This window comes from Spea bombifrons, chromosome 12, assembly GCF_027358695.1.
Source record: "Spea bombifrons isolate aSpeBom1 chromosome 12, aSpeBom1.2.pri, whole genome shotgun sequence".
In the NCBI taxonomy this organism is placed as follows: domain Eukaryota; kingdom Metazoa; phylum Chordata; class Amphibia; order Anura; family Pelobatidae; genus Spea; species Spea bombifrons.
The window spans coordinates 23,856,882-23,871,215 of record NC_071098.1 but is presented as its reverse complement, the minus strand read 5'-3'; the positions used below and the strand labels follow the sequence as shown (position 1 = coordinate 23,871,215).

General features: G+C 39.2%; 1 protein-coding gene across 1 annotated transcript in view; it reads left to right on the top strand.

Annotated features, from left to right (window-relative positions):
- Positions 1–14,334, top strand: part of LOC128470051 (brain-specific angiogenesis inhibitor 1-associated protein 2-like) — a 40,136-nt gene that overhangs the window by 21,683 nt on the left and 4,119 nt on the right. Inside the window, exons 7-9 of the mRNA XM_053451876.1 lie at positions 7,839–7,991; positions 9,609–9,818; positions 11,845–12,082. Coding sequence (XP_053307851.1) covers positions 7,839–7,991; positions 9,609–9,818; positions 11,845–12,082 — 601 coding nt within the window. The remainder of the gene's footprint in view (positions 1–7,838; positions 7,992–9,608; positions 9,819–11,844; positions 12,083–14,334) is intronic.

Genomic DNA, 14,334 nt, shown 5'->3' with positions numbered 1-14,334 from the left:
TACCATCACTTCCATATATTTAAAATTTTGACTCATCGCTACAGAGCACCTTCTGTGATTTTTCTGCACCCTGGTCCCTGTGTTTTTGTGAATAGTTTGGCCTTGTTTCCCCTTCTGAGGTTTGGCAAGTCTTCCATGAGGACCACTTCTGACCAGACTTGTCCAGACAGTAGATCGGTGTACCAGGGTCCCACTGCTTTCTGTCAATGTAGAGCCGATGGCACTGCTGGACATCGTCCGATTGCAAAGAGAAATAAGCCTGTTTTGTTTTTACTATTTGTTGCTACCATTAAGATAAAACAACATAATGGCGTGTGAATAAGTGAACAGGGGTGCCATGTTGATCATGGAAAAATAGGAAACACGTAAGACTCAGGGTGATAACTTTAGTAGAATTAAAGTGCAACGTTTTTAAATAATTTAGGTCTCTTCTTCAGATTAAATTTTATAAAATGTCTGAAGTGTCTCTAAAATATAGTTACACAAATACATTGCTTGGTCAGTGAAACAGCCCAAAGATCAGATAACTAAAGTCCAGGCTTTGATCAGTCATTGGTAAATGTGTCAGGTATAAGCTACTCAACTGGTGTCAAAGGTCCCTGGAGGTGTCAAAAGTCACAATTTTGAAAGAAGTCAGAATGGCTGTATGCTGGTTAGGTTGTTGCATAATGTGGTAATGTGATTGGAATTCTTTATCATGGCCAAGCCTTGGTGTAGCTTTGCTCTTTAGCCATTTATTACTGGTTGGCCTGTTTCCCCACCTACGGTGACGTAGGACATTTTACAAAAAGAATGGGGTACACATGGGACGTTTTACAGTAGAAGGACCCATTGATCTTGTGGCATAAGTGGTACCTGGGTCTGGGTACTACCTGTAAAATAACAACATGGGGATAGTGGTAGTAACCACTATAACAAATATAACATATCTGAACATAATTTTAACATACCCTTATATCTTGCACAGATTAACTAATAAACTGAACTGCATTGGTGCTTTACTTCAGAATAAATGTGTGACTCACTGGCATTAGTGGAATATGGTCGGGCTATCATATCAGTCATCTGGCTTTTTAGTGAATACATGTGTCTCCTAGTATATATATGGCCACATATATGTTCAGTTTTAAATTTACGCACACTATGCAGCACAGGACAATAGAATTCTTTTAGACTGTCTGTGGAATGAGACAAGAAACATTACATCACTTCCGTCCAGGAAATACTGAAGCGATAATCTTGGTATTGTAGAAACTCTAGAGTACAGCAACAATACTCAATTATTATACAGGCTTCCTCTCGGATCTTAAAATAAACCAGCTACCTAGTTATCTCATAAAAAAATAACCTTGGACCAAGAAATTGAGCATAATGGTTAGATAATAGAAACACAGAATTTGGCTGTAGAACCAAACCATTGGGCCCATCTAGTCTGTCCGTTTTTTCTGCTGTAACGACTGAGACCTTAATCACTCCTTGGTCTTGTCTTAGTTCAGGATAGCTGAAGTCTGTTAAAATGTTCTTGTCACTTCCAAGGGAAGGGTGTTTTTTTTTTTTTTTTTTAGATAATATACACACTTTTTGATTTTTTTTATTCCTTCTTTATTAAAAAAATGTTTTGTTTAGTAGTAATGGTGTGGTTCATCGGCAGTTCACGGTTTAGCTGTTTTCCCAGATCTGTTATAGTGATGGAGAATACCTACTCATATCTAAAGGTTTGTATTGTGAATGCCCAAGTACCATGACAGAAATTATAAAGTTGCACAAAAGGAAAAGGGAATTGTGGGTGATTGGTATCAATATGATCTATAAGCAGGTCAAATCCAGGTTTGTGTATTAGAGATATTAAAAAATAAAGTCTTTCTTGCCCAGGAGAAGTCCATGGAAGATGAAAAAAGTTTTAGTGCGACATCGGTGTAGGTAGATGCCTATAATCTAGAACTGGCAGGTTTATCAAATTCTATATAGGGTTTGCTTAGTAGAGAGAATTGTATTCTAATGCGGTGCTTTAACCAGTATATGGACAAAAAAATATTCACCAAAATGATAGGTGTACCCGAATACCTAGGGATTTCACAGGATACGAGACCCACAGATCTCCCTCTTCTGGGGGGAGCAGCTTAGTGAAGGTGCCGGGCTTTCCCCAAACAGCCTTAGTGGGTTGGGAGTGGGAGGGAAATAGGCAGGGGGTGGGCGTGGTCAAATACTGCTTGCCTGCTCTCTGATTGGCTCTCTAAGGTAGGTATTTTTTATTTTATTAACTTAAAAGTGCTTTCATATGCATTGTTTGTTCGGTGTCCCTTTAAATAACAACTACCAATATTAATTCATGCTTGTAGACCACCAAAATATTTAGTTTACAGTTATGACACATTTTAATTAGGTGATATTGAGCTTTAAAGACTAGGTCCCTTTATTTATCAGAAATAGAGGCACTTGGGTGGAAGGATTATTTTAAGTTGTTTTCACTGAAGATTGCAGCTTCAGCTTAGCAATGAATGGACAAAGCAAGGGGATTGCATTCGCAAGCACATACATAGTAATGAGCTGATCACAAAGCAAATGTATATTTGTGTCCAAGTCTATTAATGACTGTGTCTTTTAGCAGTGGTCTATTTAGTGGACTATTTGGCACTAGTAACGTATTCTACTGGCAACCATTCATTATTTTTTAATAATAGCAACTGCTTCCTGCCAAGTGAAAATTATTTCTGTAATTAAATGGATATCATTGTAGCCTTCATCCTTCGCCTTTAAAGGTATCCTCTGGTTACATGTAGATAAAGATTGTCAACCATACAGAGGTTAACTCTCTTTTGCTTAGTGGAATATTTTTACATATTAAATAATAAATAACACATTTTGTTAAACTGTTAGTAAAACATCTAAATTATTCTATGAATTATTTGGGTTAGACTGTACAATCTCACCCCCCAAATCTCCTATTCCACCCAATACCCATAAAGAACCAAGCACATCTTACATACTATTAGTTATCAAGGTTTGCCTAACTAGATACTGGAGAAGTCAGGAGAGTCCAACCTGGAACGGGATCATAGCTTAAAATTTATCATCAATACATCTCAGAGAAACTTTTCTATATAAATTATTATGGTCTGTATGACAAAAGAACGTTATGCCCTCTGAGGCAATCTCGCCCTAGAGTCTATACACCTTAAAACATCATGCCTCGTTCCACCATCAGCCATCTATTGTCTTTTGTTGACAAGATCGTTCCTATCTGTCAGAGCGAACGCTAGAACGCCACATATTACTGCTTTTTCTACTCTTTTTCTACTATATTGAAATTTAGATCCTCTTTTTAATATCTGCTTGTTTGTTTTATTAATGTTTATATGGTGTATCGTTACCTATTTATCATATTTATTGTTTTTACTGTGCTATTTGTGTGCATTTATGGTCATTAGCTTGTGAAAATCAGTAATGAATGCCTCATTATGGAGTATTAACAATTTGGAACATAGAGAGAGTGTGCGTGTCATTAAGAATGCAGCATGGAAACGGGGAGAATAGGGTCATACTAGCATAATAGTAACCCCATATTAACAGCCTCGTCTTCATTATACAGCAAGGGCCTTTGATTTCCTCTACATTTATCTTTATTTTGCTTTAGCCGTCTCTTCCATTTTTCATTAGCATGTCAGCAGTTTGGGAGAGTGGGGGCCGCAGAAACAACAGTTGGCTCCAGTGATTTGGAAAGGCTTGGGCATTATCTCTGCAACCCTTTTGTAAACAAGGTCACCATGGCAACCATTACTTCTGGATCATGGCCACCTACTTGAGGCCAACATGGTATAAGAGGGGATGGGGGAGGTGAAGTGGAGAAAGAATAAGAAAGGGCGTTAGAGGGAGGGAGAAGTGCCCGTTTCTTCAAAAGAATGCAAGGATGCCCCCTCCCACATACACACTTAATGCTTTGGTGCTATCTGTCTATTCTGTCATACATCAGGAGGCCAGAGACCTAAAGATAACCCTTTATGAATGTCCTAGGGGCTGGGACAAAGTTTATCAGGGCCTCAGTCAGACATTGTGTTTCAGATGTAGAGTCTCGTAGTCCATGCTCCTTCTCTTGGCTTGGCAAGACATTTTCTTGACAGCCTTTGTATTTGGTTGCGATGTGTACCGTGTGCTTGAGCAGCTAAGGGGATTCGTGCCGGTTCTTCCTGATGATCCAAAACATATCGAATTCAGTAAAGAGCATATTTGTAGGTTTTGTTATTTCATAGTTGCATTTGTATGAAAGCTTGTTTTACTGATTAGAAAAACCTATGTAAATCGCCATTTTATGTGCAATGTTATGAATGTAAAAAATGTATACCCTTTTTTTGTCTATAACAAAACACAGAGCTTAATTTAATGCACTGGTAATTTTTTAAGAACATTTGATTTCTTTCGCGTATCATTCATAGGCCCTCACAGGCAGAAACAAGAGGGAGCAGTTCATATTAGAAACATAGAAACATGGAATATGCTGGAAGATAAAAACCATTTGACCCTTTGAGTATAAGACTAAGATCTTAATATGTCCTTGGTCTTGTCTTAGATTCAGGAGAGCTTTAGATCTATCCCATGTTCAAATTACCCTGATGGGAGGCTGTTCCATTTATCTGCCACCCGTTCAGTAAAGTAAAACTGGCTTACATTACATTTAAGCCTCTGACTTATTTTAACATTTCTCTTCCTTTGAAATAAATTTTCCTCATGAAGTGCTAAACCCCTTGAAGTATTTCAATGATTATATCAAATCTTCTCTCTTCTCATTGAGATCCGTTATTCTTTCCTGATAATTTTTATCCTACAAACATCTCACACATTTTGCAGCCCTTCTCTGAACTCCCTCCAGTATATCAATATCCTTCTGGAGATGGGGTTTCCAGAACTCTACACAATACTCTAGAAGAGGCCTGACCAGAGATCTACAGTGATGGAGCCTCCTCCATCTTCCTGCTACTAATGCCCCTCGCTATACAACCCAGCACCCTGCTTGCTTTTTCAGATGCTTTATTGCATTGCCTGCTTACCTTTAAGTCATCAGAAATAACTACTCCTAAATCCCTCTCTTTTCTGGTCACTGACGGAACAGGGTCCCCAATGCTATAATGCAATAATAATATTTTGAACTGTGTTATAATAGTATTATTATGAACTGTAACTTCAAGATGTCAAGAAGCAGTCAGGGCAGTTTTAACCCCTTCGTGGTTAAGGCTTGGCAGTCAGATGACATTGTTGCTGATTTACAGCATTAGAATACCCAAACAGAAGTTTGGACGTATCCTTCCAGCAATATCAACGGTTTGTATAGCAAGTAAAAAAAAAATACAGCTTTTATTTTTTCCACACTAACTAATATCTATCTATCCAAGCTAAGATGGTTAACCACCATGAAAGCAACATGGACAATAATGAAATTGTTAACCTCTCGAATCATCATCTATCAATACCTGAGAAAACAGTCCTATCCAAGGGGCTTACATTTTGTCCTAGCACAAAGTCAGTAGTCATCATGAACACCCATCGACTACATCGCAGAAGGAAACAGACAGTTGTCTGACGAATTCTACTACAAAAAATTGAAACAGGACCCCACCAGGTAATATACAGAAGATCTTATTAAACTAATCAGATCCAAGCCAGGCAACCCAGGACGACCCATTATTACAGGTATGGAAACTCTTAGTGAACCAATATCTGGCCTTATAGTAAACATTCTTAAGCCCCTAGTTATCAACACTGAGAGCTTTATACAGGACACCACAGACCTGCTAATACTGTACTTGCTACCATGGATGTGGAGTCTTCATATGGTAATATCCCCCATAAAGATGGCATTGAGGCCTGCATCAATTTCCTCTCCTCCCATAGTGCCACAGACAAATATGATAGTAAAACGCTCGACAAGCTCATAGAATTTATACTTACACACAACTATTTCAATTTCAACACCACTATCTACAAATGACCGGGACAGCCATGGGTACCAAAATGTCACCACAATATGCCAATCTTTTCATGGCCAACCTAGACCTGAGATTTCTATCTACTCACCCCCACAAACCACATAAATATTATTGTTATATCGATGGCATTTTCATAATATGGACAGAAGGAGAAGAAAACCTTTTAAAATCTTTCAATTCATTCCACCCATCAATAAAATTCAAAATACATTTCTCAAAACATTTCCTGGACTGCGCCATAACTGTCACCAATGGCTCACTCGACTCTTCTGTGTACAGAAAACCCGCAGACAGGTACAGCTACCTCCACAATTCAAGCTTTCATCCTAATCACACAAAACAAGGTGTCATCTACAGCCAAGCCATCAGATACCACCATATTTCCTCTGACACTGAGGACTGAGACAAACACCTAGGTGCCCTGGCAGAGTAATTTCAGAGGAAGGGCTACTGGGAATAAGCTTTTTCTATAAAATTAAATCTGCTGTAAGAACACCACTGGAAAGGCTTCTAGAGTACAAAAAAAGAATAACAACCAGGATCCCTCTGGTGGTTACCTGCAACCCAGCGCTTGAGGAAATACGCAAAATTATTAGAGACCTACAGCCAGTACTCTCAGTACTGAAAAAAATATTTCCTCAATCCCAGATACTGGCAATTTAAACAACCACCAAACTACCAAAAGATTGGTCTGCAGAAAACTGGCCCCAGAACAGGAGCATACACAGAATGGCACTGTACAATGCAACAAATCCCGATGCAAACTTTGTCAACATATATGTGACAGTAACACAGCCAGTCACAACAACAAAACATACATCATCAAAGATTCATACTCATGTACCTCTGCAAACGTGGTGTACATGATACAATGGTCAGCATGTGACAAAGGGTGCTACATTGGGGAAACGGGGCTTAAGCTGCACCTCAGAAGGAACTTACACAGAAGCTCTATCAAAAACCACGAGGAAGACAAATATTGCACCCGGGTAGGACATCATTTCACCCAGAATAATCACTCCATCCAAAATCTGAGTACTCAAAGGGAATTTTAAAGACTCTGAGGAAAGGAAAACACTTGAGATGAATAACATATTTCAACACCATAAAAGAGGGTCTTAATGTGGATTCTGGTTTCCTGACACAATACCAGAACTTCATATGACATTCATCTTAATGTCCAACATGTGTCTAATCGCTGTCATTGTCTCTGATGTGTTAATGTGTTGGTTTCCCTAGGTTTATTTGTTCTGTCCTTTGGTTATCTCTCTCCCTCTCTGCATTCTTCACCTCCAGGCCTATTATTTATGACACCCCACTCAACCCCCTCTCTCCTTCTCTAATACCATCACTTGTTTTAAGTTGTAACCTCTGTCATGATGATCAGTATTGCTTCAGACCTGATGGAGAGAGGATAACTCTCGAAAGCTTGTCGTCTTTGAAATATTATGTTAGTCCAATAAAAAAAGGTAAAAAACATAAAGACAGGTCTCCGGCTTTTGTGCTTAAAAATGGAACTTTGCAAAATGAAGTAGTCTGTAATAAAAGAACAACTCTATACCAGTATGGAAGTAATTAGGACCAGCTCTTAGGAATAGGCTGTACTGATTGCTCATATTACTCAGGTTCTAAGTAGCCATTTACCCTTTAAGGAAATATCACAACTTTGTCTGCCTTTTGTGTTTTGTGTAACTTAAGTATATATATATAAATGGAAACAAATCATTACAAATGGGGTGTTTGGAATATCTGTCCCATGAGAACTTCCTGTAATTGCATCTACATTGGTGATTGTTACAATAGCAGTCATTTTATTCTGCATCAGTCACTCTAAGGCTGTATTTTTTTCTGTTTATACAGTATGTAGAAATCATGAGCACCAAGCAGTGTGAGCTGGAACAGTTCGTGGCAGAGGGATACAAATCTGCGCTTACTGAAGAACGCCGCCGCTACTCCTTCCTGGTGGACCGTCAGTGTGCCGTGTCCAAACACTTTAGTGCCTATCACAGCAAGGTATTTTAACATCAGCACGTAAATTCATCCAAGACACTACTGCAGGGGTGGATTGGCTCGATAAGGTATCTTTTACAATAGAGCTGAGATCACTTTTGGATACACTTCTTCAGAAAGAATGGCCTTAAAGGAAAGTCTTGGAACATTCCAGGGTAGTCAACCCAGAGCTCTACCCTTTCTGGTAGAGTGGCTTTCGAAAAGGCATGGCTAGTTGTGTGCAAGCAGGGTTAGGTACGGACAGTCTTTAATGGGTGAGGAGTGGGTTGAGAGTAGGTATGAAGCTGGGATAATGGAACACCACTCCCAGAAGAAAGAAAGGTCAAGCAGGGCTCCACCTGGAGATTCCAGGTCAAACTCAGAGAGTTCCCAGGCATTATAAAGGGGGATCTGTCACCTTCACAGTTTTGTAGGATAACTGAATCCATGCATTAAAACTACCTATAGCTCGTATACTAAGCTCACTGGCTAATCAGAGAAACCAGTCAGTATCATACTTTTTCACCAAAAGGTAAGAATTACATATTGGACAGGAATAATCATCCAGATCCTGAAAACAGGTTGTTAAAATGGCATTGAGCATATGTAAATCATTTTTGATCATTGACACCTTGGTACCCTACTGTTCTGTCATTTTCTTTTAATTCCAGCTATTACATTGTGACAGAAATGTAACAGCTACCTATGTCACCGGCTAGGACAAGAAATTGTCCAGTGCATTTTCACCATTTTTCTCATTTTTGATTTACACAGTGTTGCCCAGATCTAGCATTTGCCATATGTGCTACTCAAATGTTTCTGAAATTCACTTTCACTGAGGGTCCCACACTAATAGTGTAATTGCAGTTTTTAGCATTACAAAATTTATTAAAACTTCCTGTACCTGATTTTTGTTTGATGATTAGTGTTTACAGTTCAAAAGATTACCTCCGTTCAGCTAGTAGTGTAGGGGTAACTTTATTCCTATACTTTTATGTATTTAGTAATTCTGAAAGTGACTCTGACTTTCTCTACTAGTGTTTGCTTTGTCTTTTTGTTTTATTTTACACATCTTCATTACAACTCCATCCTTTAATTGCCAATCGTGCAGTGTCTTACATGTAATTTGTACAATTCATAATCCTTACGATTTGTAACACTTGACCATGGTCATAATAAAACGTGTTATAAATTTTTTTTGGCAAATGTCATAAAATGTTTTATTAGCTAAAAAATATTTTTTGAGAATGTGGTACCAGTATTACTACAAAATGTATCAGCAACAAGATCATGTAATGAACGATCATACCTGGGAACTCTCTTGGTTTGACCCAGAGTCTCCAGGTGAAGCGACTCTTTCCTGGGTCTCTGGGTCAGTTTCTTCTTTCTCCGAGGTGTGAAGCAGTGATTGGATTCATCCCACTCCTCACCCACTAAAAGCTGCCTGGGATGTCCCCAGGTATGGTTATAATACTTGAGCTATAATGCTATAGTTTTATAATAAATACAGTATATTAGTGTGTATATTAGAGTGTAAATTGCAATTTAGAATTTAAGAACCGAATCTGTTTCAAAATGTAGCATTGATCTCCTCTCTTTCAAGCCAATTTTTTAATTAAACTATTTGATGGATTTTTAAAGGTAAAGGAGCTGCTAAGTGCCAAGCTTCCTTCGTGGCAGCAGTCATGTACGCAGCCCACCAAACTTCCTGAACGAGCCCTGGTTCTGGTAAAACAAACTGCCAACAACTCTGCGGAGCCAGTAATCTCAGATCCGGTGCCAAGCACCAAACCGCTGGAGGTACCACCAGAGCTAGCACCACTCATCGGAGGAGGTCTTTCCTTAAATCACGTGAGTACGGTGTACCAAGGGTTAATGAAAAGTAACCCAGTTCAATATACAAATTTATATAAATAAACATTTACTTGTCACATAGAGGTTTGGCAACGCCACTTTATTTAAATCCCAGTAGGTATATTGTACAAAAGGGAATCTGTCATGTTTATTATCCAATCGATAAAAAGAAACGTATCAGTGCTTAGTCTAGTCTAGTGGGAATGATCTGAATGTTTCAATGAAAGGACTGATTGTCGCCGAGAAATTTTACTATAACGCAAATCACATGGACAAGTTAATTTATAGGAACAGAAAAATTAAATCTATTAAGTAAATGTCATTGCTGGAGGTTACATGCAACTCTTATCGTGAGTTAATCCTCATTTTTACATCCCTTCCAGTTTAATTTCCTTTTCAAATTAAGAATATATTGTTGCCGTTACTCCTTTAGCTATCTCTATCACAAAGCCCATTTGAGCTTAACGTCAATGAGATAACCTTTAGGAACCCAAACTTGTTTTAGGCCGCCACTCCCATCACATCAGCCAGGCATAGGCTGGATATGAATGGTCTATGGTGCAGCAGGAGTTTCATGAGCAATCATTACCCAGTCAGTGTTACATCCTCAAAGGACAATATGTTCCCTGTGGGTAGGCACATGGTGCAAATTCAACAAGACTTTACTGTTTTCAAGTTAATGTAACACATGGTGCACAGCAGCTTATCCAACACATGATAAAATGGCAAGTCTCACTCTAGCGTAGAGCCGTAACCATCCCATTTGCTGCTTCCCATTACTGGGTTGCCCTGGTGTTTACTTATTTGTCTAGGTGCCATGTCCTGGAATCCACCACCAAACCCTCAACATTCTAATGGATTGAGAACCTACAAAGGGCATTCTCACCACCATCGACATTTCACAGAGATGCTATGTCTAAGTGTGAATATCTATGGCAACCCTACCCCAGGGGTTTTAGTATTGACAGTACCCATTGATATTGGGAATCGGCCATCACAGGAGTCACTGAGAACTCCTAGAACTATAGATTCACCCAAGACTTCTTTCTGTTTTTCCATTCATGTCTTATTCCTGTAATTGTAATTTCCCTCCCTGTTGTATCTCTAACTGTAACTATTGTGCCATCAAATGCACTATACCGCAATGGCCACCTAATCCCTCTAGTACAGATGGTTTAAATAAATGAGGAAGAAGGCGCTTTTTTTGCCCTCAATCCTACGCCGTCCTCTCTCCCGCTGCACTGTTGTAATACACTTGCACTGGTACGGAGGTGATGATGTAGCTGGCCTCTCATCATTTGCTGCATGCTCTCTCATTGTAATTCATCTCATGCCTTCAGGTGAAGCAGCATTTCTGCCTGACTCTTACTGCTCAATCCATGTATAATCTCCATCCACATTTAACCCGGAACATGGAAAGGATACGCGGAACATGGGCAGGGAAAGAAAGGGAAACCAAGAACCCACAGCAACACAGAGAAAAAAGCCACTGTAATGCCTTATAGTGTCCTTCACAAAATATCTTTACATTTGTTACCCCCTGTCCCAGTTGTCATTCCAGAATATACGTTCCCATCACAGCCACGAACCAGGATACATAAAGAACACTAATACATATGACAGGCAGGAGTGGGTATACTTGTAATATTCCTCTGTTTGTGAAAGGTGTCAGGAACATTGTAGCGTTGCAGCTGTCCCTCGTAGGGTTCTAGAAGATCTCATAGAACTTCTGTTTTCCCATCGTGGTAATGTCACTGTATTTCTTGGTTGGGTTTGCCAAATCTGATAGATATCTCAACATGATATCACTGTCAAACGACCAAGTTTATTAAGACCGAAGGAGGAGGCCCACGACCCTCGTGTATTCTGGGTTTTTAAAAGGTTGGAGACTCTGGGAATGAGTTCACAGCTGCTATCAGGGGCCAATTTTTATATTTAGTCTTAGAAATACTGTAATGCAGGCTGCTCCAGCACTGTGGCCCAAATTACACCAGTGGGTTAACACTCAAAGTTCTCTTAACAGCGCATGTCCATCCAAGAGGTTCTTCCTATTCCAAATGGTGAGACCCATCGTACTAGACCCTCGCGTGATCTGGGGAACCCAACTGTTGTGGATTCATTATCACCTACTCAAGTGACTCCTCTACAACAAGGTCCGCCATCTTCCCCGACACCACCACCCCCAAAGGTGAATGAGATGTATTCCTGTACCTTACCAATGCCTCGCAAACCTGCATCGGAGAACAGATTGGCCACCTTGGGTAAGTGCAAACATTTTAATATTATTTTGGAAACAATAAATGATGTTATAAAAAATATTTCCTTTTTATGAGACTTACTAAATAATGATACCTATATTTATAGCTATTATTCTAGATAAGTGTTAGTTATCCTTTAAAAACATCAAAATACATAATATTTACACCTATTTAGAACATATGTAGCTGTTATTTGCTACAGGGGCAAAAAGGCACATTTGTTTTCCAATTTCCCTAATAAATATATACTAAAGTAATTAGTCATCAAACATAGAACTTTCCCAAATTTGCTTAATATCTATATACATATAATATATAGCGCCAACATATTTTGCAGTACTATACTTGATGAACATGTCTAATAATGAGACATGGGAACTTCCTGGAGTAGGCTACCTGGAGACCTCATGTTTTTGGGGGTGGCTGGCAGCACATAGGATCGAGACTAGCCCTAGACAGACTTTAGGGAGTGGGAAGTAGGCAGAGGGAAGCTGGGAAACAGCCATGGACAATTTACTCCTCTGCCTGAAGAAAGGAGCTGACCTGGCAGCCTGGGGAAGAGCTTCACCTGGAGGCCCCAGGTCCATCAATAATTTTGTATTAGGTAACTGGCCATTGGATGAACTACAAATTAATTTACAACGACCCTGAAGCCGGTCAGTAGTAAAAATTTAATATACCTCATAGATTTCATGGAGTAACAATAGGGTTATGTGAAGAGCCATCTGGTTGGTAGGATATGGATTGTAGACATTCGTTTGGAAAAGGTGTAAGCTGTCCCAGACAGTCACTGAGCCATAGCTTACTTTAGTAGGAGCCAAAATAATCCCTAACACAGCTGAGAACTCCAGAGATCCAGAGATTTATGCCTAACGGGACTACTGAGTGAGTGTTACATAGGAAGAAGGCTTAATACATCTCGGTAATGGAGACAATGAATCAGCCAAATGTACCTTGCCTACCATCTGGATTCCTGATTATACGTCTTACGCGCTGAACCTTTGGAACTTGTGGTTATTATAAAACAATGGCTTGTTTGCTGGGCCAATTAACTCTACTGAATATTAGAAAGAAATTAGAAAGAAGAAAACATATATAGATCTTCATTTTAGGCACAAAACAGGATATTAGTGAAGATCCTGCCTGCAAGTTATATAATTCTTATTATAATTTTGAAGTAGCCATCTTTCAATGGCAGAAATAATTTTTATACCTTGGAATCAATAGATGAAAAAAAATAATAGCGCATGAATCACTCTTATTACATATTTCATTCTCATTAGTAGCAGAAGCTATTGGAAGGTAGTCTGGAAAATGTTAGTATTGTTCATATCTTTGGAGCATCACGAGAAAGTCCATGGAATAATAAGTGCAGTATGAAGGCGCACGTTGAAGTTGATAGGTGGGAGACGGGAGGGTAAATATTACCATTTTATCTGGGTGCAGTTGATAACCAGTGGGATTGGTGTTAGAAAACCACCAGGTTGCTGGGAACCTTCCTAAAGCAAGCACATCCAGACAGCTCGGAAAATATTAATAGCCAAATACATTTAGTAGATCACTAAAAATATTCACGGCCAATCCTTCCAACACTCGTTCTGAAAAGGAACTAAATAGCCTATGACTGAAAGGATCCAGTGATTGTTTAAAGGTATTGGCTCCAGAGCAGCCCAGGAAATATTCTCCTTATTATTAGCTCTACCATGGGCAGACTTCATGGTCAACGGTGAAAATAGAGAACATGATGGCAAATAAGGACCTTTTGACTCATCTATTCTGCTCCTTTAACAACCTTGAGCATTAGTCAGTCCCATCTTGTCTCAGGTTCCGGCTAACCTTATATCTATCCCACGTGTCTAAATCCCCCCAGTGTACTAACCTCTATCATTTCTGGTTGAGGTTCCACTTACCTATCTCCTTCATAGCCATGGAAAAGTTATTGCATTGTACCTAAGCCTCTGACCCTCTAGTTTTAGACTATGACCTCTTGTTCTAAAATTTCTTCTCCTTGGAAATCTACTTTCCTCTGTTTTTGTTTAGCTACAGAATTATGAAAAATTCTGTTAACCCCTGCATCAACCGCAGTAAGAAATCATATATATACACTAGCCTAAATAACTAGGGGTGGGTGAACATTAAAACGTTAGAAGAACTTGGAATGTTCTGAATCTAAGCACGCGTTGATTCTGATCTAAAAACTAAAAGAAAGCCTCAGGTTCTCTCTCAGTATATTCAGACTCTTCACAACCCCTGCC